Source organism: Engystomops pustulosus, chromosome 6 (assembly GCF_040894005.1).
Source record: "Engystomops pustulosus chromosome 6, aEngPut4.maternal, whole genome shotgun sequence".
In the NCBI taxonomy this organism is placed as follows: Eukaryota; Metazoa; Chordata; class Amphibia; order Anura; family Leptodactylidae; genus Engystomops; species Engystomops pustulosus.
The window spans coordinates 157,837,166-157,860,239 of record NC_092416.1 but is presented as its reverse complement, the minus strand read 5'-3'; the positions used below and the strand labels follow the sequence as shown (position 1 = coordinate 157,860,239).

Below are 23,074 nucleotides of genomic sequence, written 5' to 3'. Positions count from 1 at the left end.
TTTCGCCTTCTGTTATTTCCTAGAGGTTGGAGACTCTTCTTATCTGTCATTCACACCATGTTATCAGTTACTCCAGCAGCGTGTGGTCCTGTTTGGTGGCAGCTGTAAGCGTGTCTGGGTGGAGATGTGCTCATAGCTGCGTCACTGGGGAATCTCTCCAAGATATGACATATTAGAACGTAGGAGTGCAGTTTTTTTTCTTCTTCCGTACATTGGTATTTTGGCAAATTTTTGTGACTTGCATGAGACCAACACCTATGTATCTAAGCACAATTTATAGCTGTATATATTTTTTGTAAATTGTATGCACATTATTATAGTATAATCTACATAGATTCAGTATTGCAGCTACTACACCGGTGCAGCTACTATAGGCCCTACCAGCTGCTGGGGGCCCCATCAATCCAATCTTCAACTCTATAGCCCAGATTTATCAATAGTGATATTTCCTTTATTTATATAGCGCACGCAGATTACGCAGCGCTGCACAGAGTTTGCCATATCGGTCCCTGTCCACAATGGGGCTCACAATCTAATCAACCTACCAGTATGTTTTGGCATGTGGGAGGAAACTGGAGGACCCGGAGGAAACCCACACAAACACGGAGAGAACATACAAACTCTTTGTAGATGTTGACCTGGATGGGACCCAGGACCCCAGCACTGCAAGGCTGTAATGCTAACCACTAAGCCACCATGCATGTGCTGATGAAGCTTAAAGGACACCTGTCATAAGGTCTGTGTCACAAGTCTTGTCACCACTACCTGTTAGAACAGCTCACAAGGATCCATCCCAGCCTTTATCTAGTCAATTCATACATTAATCAGTTTAAATTAATCTTTTCTTTATTATGTAAATTAGGCTGATCACATGGTCAGAGGCAGTGATGTCACTCCTGTTTCCCCTCCCCTCTCCTCCCCCTGCTCATGTCTGTGTGTAATGTATAGTAAAGCATTGCTAGTGTGGGTGCTGCATCTGCTGACTTGTTCTCCCTCCTAATACACATGTGCGAGACAGAGACATCAGCTACACAAGTACCTGACATGTTCTGCTATAACATGGCTGCCTGGAGCTGTTGTATCTATCTCTCTTATACACACACAGGCTGCAGGGGGCGCCAGCTCCAGGAAGCACATCATTATACAGCCTCACATCATTATACAGCCTCACATCATTATACAGGCTGTCAGTCAAGCACTGGGGGTGTGGCTGTGCCTCCCACTCATGAATAAGCCGGACAGCTTGAATATGCTAATGCTTCATTGGACATTTCACAGGTCATTTGCATACAGCTTTAGGACCTCATTGCTTAGGTTTGCAGGCATGTAGAGGGACAATGAAGGGATAGAGGCAATTCTCTCTAATGGCTGTTTATGAAAATATATTTATTTTAGGGGGGTTATTTTGCCTGACGGGTTCTCTTTAAAGAGAACCTACCACCATGATTCTACCTATAAAGGTAGATCGGGTGGTAGGTGGATGAATGGGACGTGAAGATAGCCCTTTTTTGGGCTAATCCTCACGTCCCGACTATCCTTTAGTAAACTTTAATAAGTGGGTATGTAAATTTTTTTAAGCGGCTACTGGGGAGTGGACTAGCCGGACATGAGGCTACACGTCACGGCTACTCCACGCCCCAGTAGCCTCTTTTCTCCGCCTACCATGTCATCTTCGGAGCTATGGCCGCGCAACCACAGGCCTGCGTTCTGCCACAGCTTTATTTAACTTATAACATGTAACTCCTACTCGTAGAGTAGCATTGTAACATATAACAAATAAACCCGGACACCTGTGAGCCCGCCTTTTAGGGGGCATGTAGGTCACATACCCGATAAAAACCGCCAGCTGTGACATTGGATATAATTACAAATAGGGGAGGGAGGGAGGATTCGCAGGAAAGAGGGTGAGCTCAGGCTTGCAGCCTGCTTTATCACTTTTGCCCACCCCTAGATACCACCCACACCTGTAGCCCACCCCCAGTCACGTAGCCCATGTACCCGGGGTATAAACAAACTTTTCTTAATGGGGCCATGCTGCACCTGCTAAAAAACCTTGCAAAATTTTCACGCCTGAACCTGCAGGCAGTCATTAGCCCCACCATAGGTGCAGAGTTTTGTGTTCTGGCAAAGTACAAAAACCTATTCTGGGGGCTTACCTCCATGGAAATTGACACTACCAGCCTCTAAATTAGGTTCTATTCTGCTGTATATGTGGACACAACACAGTACTACTACTCCTATCCTATATTTATGGACACAACACAGTACTACTACTCCTATCCTACATTAATGGACACAACACACTACTACTACTTCTATCCAATATTTATGGACGCAACACAGTACTACTACTCCTATCCAATATTTATGGACACAACACAGTACTACTACTCCTATCCAATATTTATGGACACAACACAGTACTACTACTCCTATCCAATATTTATGGACACAACACAGTACTGCTACTCCTATCCAATATTTATGGACACAACACAGTACTACTACTCCTATCCAATATTTATGGACACAACACAGTACTACTACTCCTATCCAATATTTATGGACACAACACAGTACTGCTACTCCTATCCTATATTAATGGACACAGAACAGTAAGACTCCTATCCTGTATTTATGGGCACATAAATACCATTTTTTAAGCTGTGGGGCAGGTAGCGATATAATCTGTTGGCTTTATAGCCTTTGCAGCGCCCCCTTTGGGGAAAAATGAAAGAATGCACAGTTCATATGGAGATAGGTAGATGACTGTACTAACAGGTTTGATTAGTGTGAAGGTGACTCTACACTTTCTATAGCTGCTGGTTGTCAGATCTTCTTTTTCTTCTTGACTCCTTCAATGAGGGAAAGTTTTGGGAACTCCATACACAATGGAACCTGACTGGTCCCGCCGAAACCATTCACTAATGTATTTACAAAAGTTTTCTCCAGTATCTGGAATACACCATTCACCCTCGATAATGGCCATGGACTGACATCCTCCTAGTGATACATGTGTCCTGTGTAGATAAGAAATGCTCACAGAATGACTGGTAGGGCCTGAAGCTCTTCAACGTCATCATGTATTAGGGAGTGAATGATGGGCATGTAAAAAATTGCTATAAAATTTCTAAAAATAATTACAGAATGGGTAGATAGTAGAATAGGTGATAAATACTATGGGGACCCATATCAATCACTAAAATGTGGACCAGGGACCCTGTTCTAGTGTTGTATATAGGTGATAACTAATTCTGTGAACATAATGATGGAACATTGAGATACATATCATGCAGAATATTATAGAATATATTGGTGTCAAGGGCACAGTAATACGCTTATAGCAAGCCTGGTGAGAAGTATTGGTTCTTACTAATGGACATCTGTTTTGTTAGTAGGAATAGTAATATTTTGCTCCTAAAAGATAGATCATGGACAGACATATGAGTGTTTTATCCTGTCAGCATCATGCTCAGCTTATTTTGAGAAATCAAGTGGTACTGAGGGTCTTTCCAAAATATGCAGCACCATTTAAAGAGTTCCCAAGGTTCACCCGAATTCAAAATCTATGACTTTACTGGGGCTCATTTACTAAGGGTCCGTGGGACCGCGATTCCATGGGTTTCCCTAATATTTCCGATTTATGCCAAATTGCCCCAGCGACGGATGCAGGAACTCGGGCGCACGGATTAGTGAATCCCGCCGGATCCGAATCCATGTCGGACAACACACCATGGGATCGCAACGGGACCGTGTAAGTAAATCTGCCCCATTGTGTTCACAGCGAACAGAGGGGCACATTTACTTACCCGTCCCGCTGACGCCGCCGATCCGGAATGTCCGACAATGATTCGAAACTGCTGCGTCCAATTTCTTGCATGTGTCGCTTCCCCGCTGAGGTCCGCTGGAGTTCACCTTCTACTTCCCGGTGTATGTGAGTGCTGATCTTGCGACACAATTTGGTTTTTAAATTCCGCGGTTTGTCCGAATCAGTCGGGTTCCCCGATGTCCACACCCCCGATTTGTGTCGCATGCAAGCCAGCGCCACAAGTGTATGTCTTCATGCTCCACCATTGCAGTCATCTGTGTCCATAGGGCGGTGGCATCCTAATAGTGACGCTGCAGATAACATCAAGGTATTTTGTTGTGTATTGGTGGAGGATTTTTCTATGGCTAGGCCACTTTTATGCATGATTGGCAATTGGGGCTTGTCTCTTAAAATGTTGCATCCCGCATGTGGTCTCACTACCAGCCTCTATGGTTTGCTCCATGAGTACGGTGCAGAGATATGTGGTTGGTGCAATGGGCTCTGCACTGGGATATCGCCCCATTGACTGTTAAAATCTATTCCGAACAACCACTGATTATTGAGAAACTTACCCTGGGACCTCTATATATTAAGGGCACCAGTGATGGGCATAACCCCGTGGAATGGATCTATAGCCACAGATCCAGCTACTATATTCAGTCTTCACAGGATTGATTGAAAAAACATTAATCAAGGTGTTAAATGGAAAACAATGCCTCCTTTTTCTACAGTCTACAGTCTAAAGATATGGAGTGGGATTAAGCCTGAGAAGACCCAATCAGAGCATCTATGGCTTTAAGGTGGCCTTAATAGACAATCTCTCCATAAGGAGAACACCTACTGTCTGACCCAGGATTGATTGAGGTATGATTCAGGCCCTAGGTCTCCACCAGTGATCACACACAGGATTTGATGATAGGTTATGATTGTGGTAGAACCCATTTAAGATCTTAACATCTTCTTCTGTTCTTCTTTCTTGGTATAATGGCACCTGCAGGGTGCCTCAGACTGTATCGGGAGGGTACCCAAAGACAGATGGCGGAAAAATGGGGTTTAAATGCTTTAAGGGGAAGACATGGTGCACTTTAAATTTAGCTGGCAAGGGGTGGCTTGTTTCCCATGGTGCATCTGGTATGTACCTCCCCTTCCTGCTCATACCGTTATAATCCCGTGTTTCTTGCTTCCTTTCCAATTTTGGATCTTCATCTCAAGCTTTCCTTGTTAAAATTCAATTTTGTGGTATTTATTTATTTTTTCATTCCAGTCGTTCAAAGTCACAGCCGGCGGAAAAAACTGGTTCGCCTGAGGCCGAACTTCCGCCTGGGAGTATGGACGGGCATAGCGCTCCTGGCGATGGCCTTATATGAGACATCTTTACCTGCCTTACTTCTGTTTACGTTCTATTCACCTATCCTTGATACTATGATTAATATATTAAATTAAAGAAAATTAATAAACAAGCTGCAACCATTTTACACCCTACTTTTGGTGTTGGGTGTAAAGTTTATACATATTTAAAGTGCCTTAGCTGGCTGAGTTTTCTAGGGGGTTTTTCTTGCCGGCAGTGCTATTTATGCCTCTGCTATGATGGTGGCTGAGCAAGGAGAACTCAGTAGAGCTCGACCATACATAAGTAGCTTGTATTGTTGGTCTTTCCTTTATCAAATCCTCCAGAGCCTTGGTCATTGAATGTAATAAAGATCCGTATATGGACATCTGTCATTTCATGAGTTTTTATTTTTTATTTCTATATTTAAATTTCATTAGGAAAATTTTTAATACTCAAGCAGAAAAAAAATATTGCAAAATTACAAAACTAAGCTGGAGCGCAGCCTATGTGAAACAACATAGGACAGTCCAAACATTTGTTCTTGCTTCCACCACTAGATGACACTTCATCAAAGTACTGGGAAAGGTTTTTCGGTCAACCCTACCTTCAGATCCCTTCCATGGGGGATTCAAGGAATTACTTTAAGAGTCTTTCAAGCCGTCTTCTTTGCCACCATCCCAAACAAAGTGACATGACCTTCATGTCAGTGGTCTTACTCTGGTACCACCATCCCACCAGTTCTACTAGGTGACATCAGTTGTTGACTACAATGGTCCTGTAGCCTTTGATGACTTGGAACTTGTTGCTGCTGAAGTTGACTTGAAGTTGTTTCAGACCGACTTTGTAGGGAACCACCTCAAACTCTAGGACTGACCTTTCCTTGGCTTTCATGGTGTCCACACTAAAAAAAAACAGTTGTATTATAGGACTGTGTATTATGTGGTGCCCAAAAACAGCTATGGGACAGTCCCGTATCTAATTTTATCCTGACAGACATTTTCAGTCATGATTCCATCCATATTAATGCAATATGAGCTGAACCAGACATTGACCAATGACATGAGTTATAATCCCAGAAAACCCTGTTATCCTTAGAGATATATAAATGTGTATTACTAGGGTACAAATTCTAGTTTTCACTTACATTATTTTCATCTGACTCTTGAGAAGTCCGCTGCCCTCGATCACCAGCAGGCAGTCGCTTACATCTTCACTGAGAGGGTTTGTGAATGTGAGTTGTACTCGACATGGTTTGGTTAACCTTGCGGATCCCAGAGGCTGCAGGACATATAAAAGAAAGTTTATTGTGCTGTGCTGCACCCTGTACGGGGCACAAAGGATCACAAGCATTGTATTCATCATGAGGATTGCACCTGCAGTAAGTAGGTTGGCTTGCTAGATTTGTACATAATAGATCAGGGGTCTCAAACTCGCGGCCCCCGGGCCAACTGCGGCCCGCGGGACAATATTTTGCGGCCCCCACCTGCATGGAGAGGGCAGGTCGCGCTGCATGGAGAGGGCTCACGGGCTGAGCCCTCTCCATAGCCGGTAAGTCTTTGCTGCATATTGCAGCAAAGGCTTACCGGTAACACCCGCGATCGGTGCTAGCACCGATCGCGGGTGTTTTGACAGCGATGGCTGCCGGCAAAGCTGCCGGCACCTCAAAAAGATAGCGGCGCATGGGCGCCGCCATCTTACCTGGGATCGCCGCTCCCCGTGACGTCATCGGGGGACGGCGATCCGTCTCCATGGTAGCCTTGGGTCTTCCGAAGACCCGAGGCTATTTCGTTTTAACCCCTTCATTACAATGTGCTGATAGCACATTGTAATGAATGAGGAGGAAAATCCCCATATACTGCCATACTGTAGTATGGCAGTATATGATAGGATCAATCAGACAACCTGGGGTTAAAGTACCCTAGGGAGTCTGAAAAATAGTATAAATAAAAATACAAAAAAGTTAAAAAAAAAAAAAAATTATAATAAAAAAACCTAAAATTTCAAATCACCCCCCTTTCCCTAGAACTGACATAAATATAAATAAACAGTAAAAATCATAAACACATCAGGTATTGACGCGTCCGAAAATGCCCAATCTATCAAAATATGATAACGTTTTTTCAATGCTTTTAACCCCGTAACAGAAAATAGCGCCCAAAGTCGAAAATGGCACTTTTTTGCCATTTTGAAAAATATAAAAAATCTATCAAAAGTGATCAAAAGGTCGTACAGTCCTAAAAATGATATCATTGAAAATATTATCAAATTTCGCAAAAAATGACACCACCCACAGCTCCGTACACCAACGTATAAAAAAGTTATTAGCGCCAGAAGTTGACAAAATCAAAAAAATAATTGTTGTACAGGAGGTTTTAATTTTTGTAAAAAACATTATAAACCTATAACAAATTTGGTATCCCCTTAATCGTAACGACCCATAGAATAAAGTAGACATGTCATTTGGCGCGCTCAGTGAAAGACGTAATATCCAAGCCCACAAGAAAATGGCGCAAATGCGTTTTTTCACCATTTTCATTGCATTTGGAATTTTTTTCCCGCTTCCAAGTACATGGCATGGAATATTTAATACCATTACTATGAAGTGCAATTTGTTACGCAGAAAACAAGCCGTCACACAGCTCTTTACGTGTAAAAATAAAAAAGTTATAGATTTTTGAAGGTGGGGAGTGAAAAATGGACATGAAAAAAACAGGAAAGGGCCCGTAACCGGTTAATCCCCTTCCCTCCGGTACTTGAAGATGATGAAGTCGCCGCTCTGAATGCACTTGGTGCAGGTCAGAGCGGCGACTTCATCTTCTTCGATGGGAGGCAAGTACCGGGGGGGAGGGGGGGATGGAGTGTCCTGGGCTCAGTGCGGTAGGAGCTTGGGACCCCTCGGTGCACAGGACGCGTTCATAGAGAAAACATGTCTCCCAGCATGGGGCTTTCCTTGCGCCAGGAGACGCCATGACATTTGAATCTGAATAATGATATTTTGTAAGCGCATTTTGTGCGGAAAACTTGATGCGGCCCAGCCTTACCCAGAATCTACCTCCAGCGGCCCCCAGGTAAATTGAGTTTGAGACCCCTGTAATAGATACTGCATTGTCCTAAAATAATGACCTCATGGTATGACTAGAGAACCGATGGATCCTCTGGTGGGTACTGACTCTAGCTTAATACTGGAGCCCAAAATAGAACAGAAAACAGCCAAATTCGGAGGCTATTTTCAAGTGGGTCCTCAGAATAATTTGATCTGGAGGTCTCAAGGAACCCCAGTCCCACACTGTTTTAATCGCTCCAATGAATTACCACAAAATATAATAGCCCCACCTACTTTGTCTCTGGTAACACCCCCAGGAGCCCTTCAGGCTCATTAGAATAATTATAAGAGTTGATGTATAACAAATATCAGAAAATTATCACAGTCGCTGTGTCTGGATCTTTGAGTAAGTGTCCCTGGTTTATCATGATGGATTTTGATGGGAGATTTCCTTTAAACACTCTCACTGTTAAATGAAATTGATGTAAATTGTGGACATTTACAGATCAATGTTTCAACCTTTGGAATGCAATGTATGAGCTATGGTGTCTTCATGCCTAGAGGCTGTAAGCAGCAAATGTGTGCATAATTGTGAATAGATTTAGTGTAACCTCCACACTACTAAACTAAAGTTATTGATACTGCCTACACACATTAGCCACCCAATACTGTACACACAGTCATAATTATCCCATTCCCTTACATTCTAAAAATTTTACTTTTATTTGTGATGTATTAAAATATTAAATAATCAGATACAAATATGTGGATCGATACTCTTAGGGTGTGGATCATCCCGGGTACACGACCCATACAACACCAATTTAGAGGCTATCGTTGGAGGATTTTAGTAATTTTAACTGAGATCCACAAATTTGTATTTGATGAATTATTTCCTCTTTTAATAAGTTAATTTTTAGAATGTAAAGGAATGGGATTATTTTGACTGTGTCTACAGTATTTGATGGCTAATGTTAAGAAATCCCTGTCTTACATGGTCCATTGTTGTTTCTTAGGTTATGCCTACACACAGACGACATCTGGCACCTGCTCATATACATGACTTACGTTAATCATGATCTGCGGCATTGCTAGGTTGATGTCCTTTTCTACTAGAACCTTCTCCCAGGTTACATTCTGCTCCCCAACAGCAGCCACTCTGATCAAGCTGTTATCTTCAAGGTACTTTCCATACTGTGAATATGGAATTTGCAACAAAAGCCATTTCTCTGCAAAAGTTATGGACAAAAATATTAATATAACTTCAGAGGTTTAGAAAATCATCACTCTTATTAAAATGATTCTTAAAGGGAAACTAGACATAGTAACAATAGTTACAATAGAAATAATCATGGTATTTCTCTCCTTACGTAGATGTTATGTTTCATATTTCAATATGTAAAATATTTCGTTAGGCACCGCCCCTTTGGCTTCTCTACTCCTCCCCAGCAAAAAGATAGAGATTAACCCCACTCTGTTCCTTTTAGAATTTTTAAATAATAAGGATTCCAATGGCTTATACATATTGTCACAAAATATTAGTAGCATTGACTTCCACCAATCATGAGAATCGAGACCCAATGTGGCCGTTTCAGTAACCTGGTGGTCATTAGCGCTGCTAGACCTATCGACTATATGAGACTGATGGAGATAGGGAAGCAGGAAGAATACAGTGGATAGCTGATAAGATTAAGTTAAAATAATTTGCTTTACCTTCTTTAGGCCCCATGTCAATGTACTTGGAGTCCTTCCAGAACTGGACGCCTGGTTTACCCTTGTGCTTTAGAGTCTGAGCACTAAAGCTCAGCTTTAATGTCTTTGCGACAGAGAGTAAATTTACAGACAGTAAAGCTAAGTTGATGGTTTGCCCAAGCTGCGGAGATTCAGTCAGCTTAAATTTCAGGAATAAATTTGCATCACTTAGTGGACGGTTTGGTTGTTCGCGGTCAGGAAGTTGTACTCGTTCAGGTGACACACCATTAAATACATCATTAGGGGAGAATCCATTGCTGATGGGACTGTATGGAGAACCATTTGAAGACATCATGATGCTTCTTCTGCTCAGTCTTTGCAAAGCTTTCTGGAAAACCTTCCTTTCTTCAATTGTGCCTTAATAACAAAGTAAAGGAGAACAAGACATGGATGTGTTTCATACATTTTGACCCCTTCTGGGTCCCCCTTCTAGTATAAAAACTAATGATCCTTTGGACTTCTAAAGAACTCTTTGGGGCAGATTTACTTACCCGGTCCATTCGCGATCCAGCGGCGCGTTCTTTGCGGTGGATTCGGGTCCGGCCGGGATTCACTAAGGCAGTTCCTCCAACATCCACCAGGTTGCACTGAAGACCATCGTAATGCACTGAAGTTCGCCGTCCTATCGTGGGTGAAGGTAAGCGCGTGTCGAGCGACACTTTTTTTAAAAAAAATGCGGCAATTTTTCCGAATCCGTTGTTTTTTTTTACGGACCCCCCCCCCTTGTCTCCATCGCGTGCATGCCGGCGCCGATGCGCCACAATCCAATTGCGTGCGCCAAAATCCCGGGGCAATTCAAGAAAAATCGTTGCAAAACGGAAATATTCGTGTAACACGTCGGGAAGACGCGAATCGAGCCCTAAGTAAATGACCCCCTTTGTCTTCTTGGGAAACTCAGACCTGTATTTGGCACTAGGTGTTAGAGGTCCTGTGCCTAGGGCGTCCTCAGGAGTAGGATGGCCATTTGTCTGGCCAGACCAACGGCACAGAGAAGTGGGGACACAGAAGGTCTTAGTATACAGTAGTGGGGACACAAAAGTTGATAGTCTATAGGAGTGAGGGCATAAGGGGATCAGAGTCTATCAATGTGGGAGCACGGATAGTTTGGTCACAGAGTGTTATATTATTTAGCAGTGGGAGAAAGGGGGAGGCAAAGTATATAGAAATGGGGCATAAGTGGTAATAGTCTTTAGGGGTATGGGTCATAGTAAATTCCAGGGGCACAGAGGGTATATACCTAAAGGTATGCAGGAAAATAGGGAGGGCAGTCAAAATGCATGGGCAGTCAACACCAGTGTCACTGTATTCATATACATGAAGATTTAGGGGTTCACAATATATATATCTATAGAGAGTTTAATAGTAGGGGACCAGAATTTATTGGTCCCCAGCACTGCCTCCGTGCTATCTTAGATTGATGCTAAATTCTACTGGGATCGAACTCGGGTGAACATGTTTCATGCTTGACAACACAAGAATGGGGTAGATGTGAAGCCCAATTTGGTCTTCATTATCCTCTGAATATTTATCATATCAATGTGGCTTATACCTTCATCATACTTATAGGTGTGAGTGATATCTTCCCGATCATCTGTCCCCACACTCTTCGTACTGATACGTCTTCCAATCGTATGTGGATCACAGAAGTACTTTTCTTTCTTTGTGCCATATATTGTCCATGTCACACAGTCGGCATTCACCATAGAGAAAACAAAAGGACCATCATGGTGGAGGTGCAACTCTCCTTCTTTTATGGCTCTCACGGAGGCAGGTCCACAGCAGTAGATTCCTATAGAAAGGCAACAAAGTTAGAATGAGAACTTTCCTTGGTAATAACTTGAAGTTTGCATGTTCCAGCACCCACCATTGCTGGTTTCCTGGGGGGTTGGATCTAGGACTTGCCATCCCCCGTAACCGGGTGGTAGGTCTTTTCTTGCCATCCAGCATTCGCACCATACATGAAAGTTCCTAGAGGAAAGAATATAATAGAGTTTTCAAACAAAGTCAAAACCCAGTGCAGCTTGTTATAGATTAGATTGGGTATATAAGTATGGGGCAAAAGATTCCCTATAACTTGTAAAACATTTATTCTGGGTGTAGAGGTCCAGTTGTAAAATGTATACATCAGTGATGGCCTTCCTTGTATAAGTCTGCATAAAGATGTACAGTTACCAAATTTGACCACCCACAGCATCCCTGAGCACGGACTATGAGAGAGAAATGGGGGGAATCTGGAACGCATGGCAAAAACAGATGGTTGTGAAAGCCTTATCTGACCTCCTGGAGCCCTTCCCGGCATGGCCTGGCATCTCAAAATTTGAATTCAACCAAACCGAATAGAACTGAACTGGGAAGTCGTGGAAGCCATGACCAAACTCCTGAAGTTTCTGGCATGGCCTACTACTTTGTACCAGTCGCGGAAGTATTTTTGCAAAGATCAGGAGTCTCTCTCTGGGCTCTTGTTCACCGTAGGGTGAAGCCGCTCCCTAAAGCCGAGTCAGGACTCCAGCAAGGTGGCTAATTTTTGTAAGACTCCTGTTCTTTGCAAAAACTTCTGCTGCAAAAGATAGGAAGTGCTAGGACATGCTGGAAACTTCTCCAGGAGTTTGGTTACTGCTTCCATGACCGCCCAGATTCAATTTGGTTCAATCAGATTTTTGGGAAACTCACTTTCTCTACTTGCAATTCTACTTCCTTGAAATGGGCATCTGGTTAATATCAGCCCAAAAGCCGCACTCTAGTCTATCAGCTACATACAGTGCCAAATATAAGAAATATACATGACCTTAATGTGTATGTTTCATTTTTCAGCAGTTACAATAACCATATGGAAGTGCAGTAGGCACATACAGACTCAGCCGCCCAGTAGGTAGTATTACACATTTAGTATAATTTGGTTGAAAAGTTTGATAGAATTTATCCTGTCAATGTCTTACCAGATGCTGTCATGACTTTCTTTTTCAAGTTTTTTTCCAGTGGGATCATAGTACTCGTCAATAATCAGGTTATTATTAGTGTCATGGGCAGAATCAAAGTTTGTTACGACACGTGTTGGGATACCTAAGCTCCTCATCACTAGAGAAGATGAAGAAATAAACGATTATACAGGTGTTTTTTATTATGCATGTGAAACTTGAGGTAATTGTTTGAAGAATGGGAGAAAATCTTTTTTTTTTTCAAGGTAAGGCTACATTCACACTGCCGTATGGGGGGACGTATATACGGCCGACGTATACACGCCATATAATCATCCCCATAGGCAGCAATGGGCTCACGGTGCCGTGGTTGGTAATTGGTAGAGTGCAGCACACGTGTGATGCCGTACCGTTCCGTAGCCGGGAGAAAGATAAGACAAGTCTCCCAGGTGCCGACGTGTGCCTGCCTACGCTTTCCCGCCGTACCACGGTACAGCGAGCACACGTTCCTGTCAATGTAACCTAACACGGGGTGCATGGAAGAGCAGCAGTGATTAAAGGGGTGTCTCAATTTCAGCAAATTATTGTTATTATTTGTATTAAAAAAAGTTATACAATTTACCAAAATACTTCGGTATCAATTCCTCATGGTTTTCTGTATCTCTGCTTGCTGTCATTCTATATAAAGCTTCTATCTTTACTTCCAGTGGCCTCAGGGGGCCCCTTTGCAGTGAACTCATGTGGTGGCATTAAAAATTCAGAAGCTAAACCAGTCTCCTGTTCTCTAAAATATATCATAGTTTATTACCCCAAACATCCCCCTCATGGTTGTTTTATATAAAGCCCCCCCCTCACCCCCTATGGATTCATTAGATATAGACTCCTCACCCCCATGGATTCTTTATGTACAGCATTATGTGGGCCGCCCCCAGCAACCCTGGGCCCCAGCACTTGCCCGGGTATGCCCAGTGCTGGTACCGACCCTGTTTGGAATGGTGCCTATTCCTATGAATTTTACATATACAGTATTATTTATTTACCTGTGCACATCACGGCTGCAAAGACCCAGCACTGGCCGTACTTAACAGGTTCACAATCTTTTTTAAACCATTTTCTTAAAATAGCAGTACTCCCATTCCATGCAGAAGGACTCACTCCATTAGAATAATCTTCTCCCCAGTTTCCTTGTAAGACTCCATTATCATCATTAGAGTTGATCTGTGATATTATTAATCAGATGTTAATACAGATGATAGCAGAAGAAATGTAAAATTTTATATCTCACAATTTATATCAGTTTTAATTTGTCTTTGAAACGCAGTATAACAGCACAAAAGATCATGGCGCTATTTCTCTTCTACTTTCTGTATGCAGTGTATGGGAGACCTCCTGCAGCTAGTCTCCACTACCAGCTTTGGGACAACCGAGAATTAGAGATAGAGTCTACAGACTATTAGTCATGTAACAGTTTGCTCTCCATATTCACACACATAATCTATCAGTTTTTGTCGGCAGGTTACACTATAATGATGCATGGTAGTCAGTAATTGTCTTCTTACCTTACCTTGGAAAACTGTACAATAGTCCTATACCTACTCACCATGGCACACACTACTCTGCTAACATACACAGGGTTGTTTCTGTGAGACAAATCCTTAAATGCATCTTGTAGGTAATTCAGATTCTTGTCAAGAAGCCTGAGGCTGATGTCTATGATATCATCTTCAAACTGCAATTAAAAGTTAGTGTAAATTTACTTTATAAAGTATTACATTTTTAATTTAACTATAATTTAACCCAATAACATGAAAACTTGTGTTGACTTTCAGCTCATTGTCGCTGACCAAGTAGAGCTGAGTAAATTCTGACAGGACTCCAAAAAGAGTAAGAGTCCTGACTACCCCACCCACACACAGTGACTGACAATGAGAGTCCTGATTACCACGCCCACACACAGTGATTGACAGTGAAAGTTCTGATTACTCCTCCCACACATAGTGATTGACATCGAGAGTCCTGGTTACTCCGCCCACACATAGTGATTGACAGCGAGAGTCCTGGTTACTCCGCCCAGACACAGTGATTGACAGTGAGAGTCCTGGTTACTCCGCCCAGACAGTGATTAACAGTGAGAGTCCTGGTTACTTTGCCCAGACACAGTGATTAACAGTGAGAGTCCTGATTACTCAGCCCACACATAGTGTTTGACAGGGAGAATTCTGGTTACTCCGTCCAAACACATTGATTGACAGGGAAAGTCCTGATTACTCCGCCCACACATAGTGATTGACAGCGAGAGTCCTGGTTACTCCGCCCACATATAGTGATTGACAGCGAGAGTCCTGGTTATTCGGCCCAGACACAGTGATTGACAGTGAGAGTCCTGGTTACTTCGCCCAGACACAGTGATTGACAGTGAGAGTCCTGATTACTAACCCACACATAGTGATTGACAGGGAGAGTCCTGACTAGCCCGCCCACACATAGTGATTGACAGTGAGAGTCCTGATTGCTCCTCCCACACACATTGATTGACCGTGAGAGTCCTGATTACTCCACCCACACTCAGTGATTGACAGTGAGAGTCCTGATTATTCCACCTACACACAGTGATTGACAGTGAGAGTCCTGATTACCCAAATCTCAGACAGTGATTGCGAGTGAGTCCTAATTTCCCTAATTGTCTACCAGGCTCATTATATGTAGACACTTTCCTGACTGTATCAATCAAAAAAATAGCTATTCTACCTGTCCAAAGTTCCAGGGACAGGGAGAAATCCAGTTTTGGTTTCCCTGGTACACAAATCCATAGTCATTCATAACATATTCTTGTCGCTTGGGTTCATCATCCAGAAACACGTCATCATCTGTCAAGTTCAGACATAACATTAACAGTTATACAAACATGTAGTTAGTAGGGCAAGTGAAAAAGAAGCTCAAGTATAGTCCAGAAAGTTGAGAGTGAGTACATAAGTAAATTGGGGTGAGCTGCAGTACCAAGTACAGCCTATAAGTGAAAGAGGCGCTGTTTCTGGAAATTTAGAGGATCTGAGTTTGTGATGTTGTATGACCCCATATCCCTCATACCTGCGCACCACGTATTGAATAGAAGGACAAAAGTCCCCAGTTTATAGGTTGTGGCTTTGCTTCCTTTGGTGATTTGAACCTTTAGCGTATATTGGCCAATTATAGCTTTAGAAGATGGCATGATGACCACCATCAGAGCGTTGTCTCCATTGCTTTGCACCGCCGCGCTCCATGCTCTCCTTACTAAAGCCTTCCTTAAGAGGAACACCGCTTTAGTCCCGGAAGCTTCGTCAGGCCATGGCCCTGTGAACACAAAGCCGGTGGATAATACGAGTTAGGGAAGAACAAAGGGACGATCCACATCAAAGTTCAAAGGTGCCGCATAAAACCTGTCATGCGGTGGCTTTGTTTTTATAGAGATGTTTATACTGCAGATTGTAGTAGTCACTTGCCAGTTTCCACTGCAAAGATGATGTTGTCTGATCCCTCTATAAATTCTCTCTCCTTGAATTGTAAGGCGATTAAAAATGGCTGCCCTCTCCGAACGATGAGGCGGTTGTCACTGATTTCGTCTGTGTGATGCAGGGCGTTATTTTTCTGGCACTGCAGATCGCAGTAGGCAATTTCAAGCACTAGAGAAAAAAATGATCAAATACGCTTTAGTTATAAATGTCACATTTTGGGGTATCAGGTTCTCTAAATAAACATTTCTGATAAAAATGTTTTATTTTAGTTATATTATTTTTCATGTGTTCTCCAAAGGTATATGGGATCAGAGTTCCTGAACCTTTAGTGAAATTATTGGGGCAGATTTATCAAGCTGCCTAAGAGTAAGAGTGTTCTTAAAGCGGTTGGGCGTATTCATGAGGGGGGCGGCCCGAGGAGCTGCTTCTTCCCCGGACCGCCCCTGCCACTCCATAGGCCTGAGGTGACTGCCGGGCTTAATGTGGCCTCCTAGTCCCAACATGAATACCTTGGACCGCTTTGAGTGTGGTCTGGCGTTCTGAATGGATGGCACTGCAGTGTCTGTTAGCTTTATCGGAGGGTTCTGATAAAGCTAGCAGTTTATCACTGCTAAAAAATGGGGTAGTGCTAGGAGCTGCTTACTTTAGACACCCACTGTTCCTCTTTCTCTCACAGTCCATCTCACTGACAGAAACAGAGGGAAAGAAGAGCATAATGAGTCATAACTCTCTTGCTGCAGCTCCTCCTATTCATCAGTGTTCAGACATGTAAACAAAGAATCATGAAGAGTCTGCAGACACCACAAAAGTAACAGGAATGCTAAATGACTCAACATTCAGGGATTCATATCCCTGGAGACCCCTCTTCAGCATAATCTTTTTACTAGAAAATCCTTTATAGATAATAAATACACTTTTCAATGATTTCAGCGTTGTTAACAATTGTACTTTGTGTATTGTCTGTTATATAACCTGATTATACTTCTTTATATCCTGCTTTATATGTGGTGCAGACTGAATGGAAGTTATAACATGGAGTCCACAGGCTATAAAATACTTCACATACTCAACACACCATGGAATTACATATTAATTACATAGCACATTTGTGTAGTTTGAAGAACAATGGTTTCTTATATTAAAGCTCTTAGCGGACGCCACAAGACATCCCAGCAGCTTGTAAACCTTTATAAGAGACACATAATTATAAGGTAATTGCTCTGCTTGGAGCATATTCATCATGTGACTCTCCTGTCTACTTGGTTATGCAGAATCTTCAATTTTATGAGATTTTAGGGATTTGGCTTGTATAGACGTTAGAGTTTTACAGGGTAAAGTATATTAAAAGGTGCACAATTGATGTTATGTTGGCCATACAGCTTAAAGGGGGTGACAACTCTTTTACATAAGTTGCCCATGTGACTTTACTACCTTAATATGAATCCCTAAATGTTAAGTCATTCAGCATTCCTGTTACTTTTGTGGTGTCTGAAGACTCTTTGTGATTCTTTGTTTACATGTCTGAACACTGATGAATAGGAGGAGCTGCAGCAGGAGAGTTATGACTCAATGTGCTCTTTCCTCCCTCTGTATCTGTCAGTGAGATGAACTGTGAGAAAAAGAGACACAGTGGGTGATGTCATTAGGATGGACTGAGGGAATGAGAAACAGAAAGAGGTGTATATATGCAGGCTGAAAAGGCTGAAGCTCTCAAAGGCGACAAAGACACAGATACATATAAATACAGAGAAATGATTAATGAAAGAGATTTATTTAACAGTGACCAATCCCTTTAAGAGTTGTTTGATAAATACTTATTTGGAGGACAGTTCATCAGATAGGGCCGATTAGCAAGTTAGGCCCTATCCCCTTTAAGTATTCTAAAAATTTTACATTAAAAAACTATTTTGCTATATAAAACTATATCATGCTATATGCACTGCACTGGCTCCTGTGGCTTGCTTCCTGTCCCTGTAGGACCAGAAAGAATGACAACATTTCTGATGCTCAGCCAACAGCTGGCCTCAACGGTCCCATGCTTTTTCGCAGCTGACAAAACTGATGAGGCCAGTCAGTGTAGGACTGGCCCACCGGAGAATCAGAGGATCCTCCAATGGGTCAGGCCCCTACCCATTACTGGAATCCTAGAAGTAAAGCAGAAGACAACCCAATTTGGAAACGAGTAGAATCTTTTTCCTAAGGGATCATAGCTGGTGGACCCAAGGAACCCCCGTCCTACGCAGAGGCCAATCATTGACTTATCAGTAATGTTGTGTCAACGACCCAAAGTACCAGGAACTAGACCCTTCAGATTTTCAGAACATGCCTTTAATATTGCCTATATGTTGTGTTACACAATGAGCTGTGTTCTTGTCCATGGAGCATGGAGATTTTTTGACTCTGATACTTGATTATTCTGTGAGAAGGTTTGGGAGGGAGTATTGCGACACGGCAGAGCACACAGTGAAACTATGTCTAAAGCTTAGAATAATTGCTGGATGAGATCATTGCTGAGGTGTTCAAGTAGCTGTTGATAGGAAGGAGACAGAAATCTTTGTAGGAACCCAAAACACTCATTATGTTTTCAGCTCTTGCAGAGGACTATAAAATCAGGGTTAGATAAATGCGTATATTTCTTCACATCATTTGCCACAATAAGTTTAAAGGACATCTACAACCATGATTAAGAATTGTTAACCAGCACATTGACATACTGATGTGTGCCCGTGTGGCAGAATTTACTCTTCTTTAAGCTTCCTATGCACCCAAAAAAAGCTTTAAATTATCCAAATGAGCCTGAGAGGCTCCGGGCTCCATGAACACCAATGGAGCTCGGAGCCCCTCGGCCACATTTGCATAATTTTTGTGTAAAAAACAGGCCATAAGAAGCTAAGAGAAGATCAGATCCTGCCAGAGGGGGCAAACACCAGCATGTAAGTGTGATTGGTTTACAATCCTTAATCCTGGTGGTAGATTTCCTTTAAAGAATTGTACAGGTAAAAAAAAACAAAAAAAAAACAAAGACAATTTTGGAATCTCATAGAAACCCTTCAATTTTTTTAACATTTTATGCCTTAACTGGAAGGCAGAAAATTCTTGAAATCAACCTCAAAGGGGTTGTTTACGGTATATTTTTCTCCAAAAGCATTAAAATAAAATAATTATAATTGTGTTTAAAGAATAAGTGTAATTTCCCCTGGTATGAGCTTGTTTCTGGCCATGGATCCCACGGACATCTCTACACCTGGCCCAGTGTAGCTGCCATCTTCATAAGGATACTCCAAGTGGTAGAGGCCCAGTGGCCCAGGGAGAGCAGGCCAAAGCCAAAACAGTTAGGCTACATTCACACTGCCGATATACGTGCCCCATAGACGGCAATGGGCGCATGGCACCCAACGGGAGCGGTACGGTGCGGCACATGTGCGGCACCGTACCACTCCGTACCCCGGAAGAAGATAGGACATGTCCTATCTTTCTTCGTAGTATGGCGGCGTGCGCCATATGTTCCTATGGAGACGGGCGGGGATGAGCTGCGCTCACCTCCTCCTCCTCTCCCCGTGCGCTGCCGTTGCCCGCTGTGCTACGGTGCGGCGGGCAACGGCAGTGTGAATGTAGCCTGAGATGGGTGCACAACCCATAGTTTTACAGCCAGCACTTGGTTATCTTAATCAGCTTTATAGATGTTAAATGGAGGATGAATAACTACGTGTCCATTCAGGTTCCTCCACAACAGTAGGCCATGATGGTCATTTGGGAAATCAGACCCCATCGATCATACATGTATTTACTATTCTGTTTGTGTTGGTACATCCGCTATAATCTTGTACTATTGGTGGCAGAATAGCAGCCTATAGTCCAGAGAGTTCATTTGAGTTTGTAGTAAATATCTCTAGGGATCATGTGAAAGTCATATGTGTAAGTCACATGACAATTATGATGCAGGGGTTTCCATCTGTTGCTTCAAGGTCAACGGATAGAATAAATTTAGAATAAGATCTAGTAACTAAAATGTCAGTCTGACAAAAAAAAACACAGACAAAAACAAAGTAAAAATGCACTTGGAATATGCCCCATTATGTCACATTGGCCAGGCCACATGAAGATACAATCTTATATAGCACATGAGACTCTCGCGCATTTCAAGTCCTACTAGATTACAGGCATTGGGATTATTTATCCTTGGGACAGTTCTATGTCTGTTTTTGGAGCTCAGCTGCTCATGAGATTTATTAAAGTAGCTTTGGCCACGTTCACTCTAATTGCTGTATGGGATTTTTTTTTTTTTTAAAACTTCCATAAAAGTCTCAAAATGCATAAAAAGTCCCACCACATATTCGAACACAGGACTCAGGATTGTCTGTGAGACTTTTTATGGGACTTTTTGTAAAAGTAAAAAAAAAACTAATCTGTCTTTGCACGGTAATAGTTCTATGTTTACACCAGATTAATGAAGAGGCGGAAAAAGCCCTGTGAGACTTTTTAACAGTGAAAAGTCCCAAAAAAACTCAATGTGAGATTTTTTTACACCAAAAAAGTCCAGGAAAACCAATAATAAATAACCCCCTATGAGACTGAGACATGAAATGCGTCAGATTTAAACATTGTGTATGTAAATCTGATTTCAATAATCTCCCCTTTTATGACATCAGATAATGTTCACTACTATACCCCCGTACTCTTTGCAGCATTCACCTGCTTTACATCCACTGTCCAGTTGTTATCTGTTTCTCTGCACCTCCTATAGATACATCCCTCGATGAATAGTAACCTTCACAGACAACTCATCCCAGGTTCTACACTTGTATATGTCAGGACCTGCTCCGTAAACCTTACATTGTCTATAAGTTACCCTACGATATTTTACTACATCACCTTCTCCCACCCCACAGAGACATGTAGTTGTGCCCCATGTGACCTACCTTGTGTCATTCTCCCTGGCTTGTCTGTCGTCCTCCTGCTCTCACCTGTAGGCACCTCCAGCAGGCGAGTTACGTGGTGACACTGATGGCTTTGTTGTCTGCAGGATGGAATATAAAACAGGGGAGGCGAGGTGGGGCGGCAGGAGTCACTGCCGGCTTTTCTGACTTGGTAAATCACAACTGGTTTGCTGACTTGAAACACTTTTTTTCTTGCCAACTTTGCTTGCACGTAGGTGTGGTAACAGATTACTGGGTCCTGTCATGATTTCATCACTTTCATGGAGGAGAACTCTCTTCTGTATTGTCTATTGAGTTACTGCTCTTCAAACATAGGAAGACAATGCTGCCTTATAGCCTTGTAGTGCTCTGGTCTATTCTTAACTGTATTACTTTTGCAGATTCAATTTTTGCTTTTTTTTACCTTGATTTTATACATTGTACATATTTATGTCATCAATTTTGTAAAGCTCCATGAGATTCCAGGGCATTGTGTGTGTGAAATAGAAATAATGATAAAAAAACATGCAGGTGTAAAAAGCATGAGATCACCGTGTAACATACAAGTGCAAAAGTAGACACTGCCTGTATCTATGTGTCATATGACACTGAACACTGAACAACACTAGGATCTAGACCTGAGCTATATAAAGTCCTGAGGGTATAGGGTTAAAAAATACCTTGTGTTACTCCACATTATGACATCATTTATTTGATGATACAGTTCAATATAAAAAAGTATAGTAAAAGTAAAAAAGAAGTAAAAGTTAAACAAAAGAATTATAAAAGCAAAAAAGATTAAAATAATAGATAAATGGGCTCTATACTCAGACCTGTAACTAAATCGGTTGCAGTTGCACCATGTACAAGCCGCTGTACAACACTTCAGCAATTTAACCATAGTAAAATCATTTTACCTTACTCTGTGCACTGAGATTTATGATTGCAATGTTCCAGACCTGTTTTTCCCCACTCTTAGGAAATTATTATCCTTTTTACCCCTTCGGAAACAATACAAAGTACATCCTATAGAGGTTTATGCTCCACACGTGCCAGGTATCTAATGTATTATACAACATACACCTGTCGCTGGCAGCAAATGAGGCTGTTAACCTGTTATGTGCTGTGGTTTTGGTGCTTTTCACCAAAACAGTAGCTTCACTTTGGCGCCTCAATATTATTGCCAGTTTGCGACTGCCACAACATTGTCAGGGGTCACGGATTGGATGGAACCCATGGGAGGAGGCAGGCAGTGATGAAAGAGCTGTATACAGGCAGTCCCCGGGGTATGTACAAGAAAGGATCTTTAGGTTTGTTCTTAAGATGAATTTGTCTATAAGTCAGAATAGGTAAACAGATAAAAATATTTTTTTGTCCCTGTGATAATTGGATTTTCAAAATTACAGAAAATGTATGAGATTTCACTATATGTATCCAGGCACAGTGCACAAGGATAGGCAGGTGTTACCCTATATGCAGATGGGGCAGGTTCATACACAGGGTGTAAGTTCTTATACGTTGCCTTACTCCTATTGTACTTTCGGTGAAAGGCTTCATCCAGCTCCCACCAAATGCCTCCAGGGAAAGTTCTCCTTGTGTTTCAACCTGTCTGCTGATTGCTTCCCTAATTTTCTTTCAGTGTAGACAAGCGATCGTGTAATGTATTACTGTATCATGACTAATTTATTAGAGTTGGAGGAGTTACAATAATGTTATTGGCAACACTAAAAGGGGTTGATTCAGGTTTTAAAGTTAGGGAAAAACTCAATGATTGGTGGGGGTCCAAGTTGTATGACTATCACCTATCAAGATAATGAAG

At 42.2% G+C, this 23,074-nt stretch overlaps 1 protein-coding gene across 1 annotated transcript; it reads right to left on the bottom strand.

Moving 5' to 3' along the window:
• Positions 1-5,576: 5,576 nt before the first annotated feature.
• On the bottom strand, positions 5,577-21,450 carry LOC140064797 (protein-glutamine gamma-glutamyltransferase 5-like). Its single transcript, XM_072112032.1, has 13 exons — positions 21,259-21,450; positions 16,328-16,507; positions 15,936-16,178; positions 15,597-15,715; positions 14,449-14,577; positions 13,889-14,066; positions 12,870-13,008; positions 11,798-11,901; positions 11,483-11,722; positions 9,895-10,290; positions 9,250-9,410; positions 6,283-6,416; positions 5,577-6,039 (listed from the first exon to the last, which is right to left on the bottom strand). Exons 1-13 carry the CDS (start codon positions 21,266-21,268, stop codon positions 5,892-5,894), a joined length of 2,181 nt encoding a protein of 726 aa, XP_071968133.1. The 5' UTR covers positions 21,269-21,450; the 3' UTR covers positions 5,577-5,891.
• Positions 21,451-23,074: the final 1,624 nt, after the last annotated feature.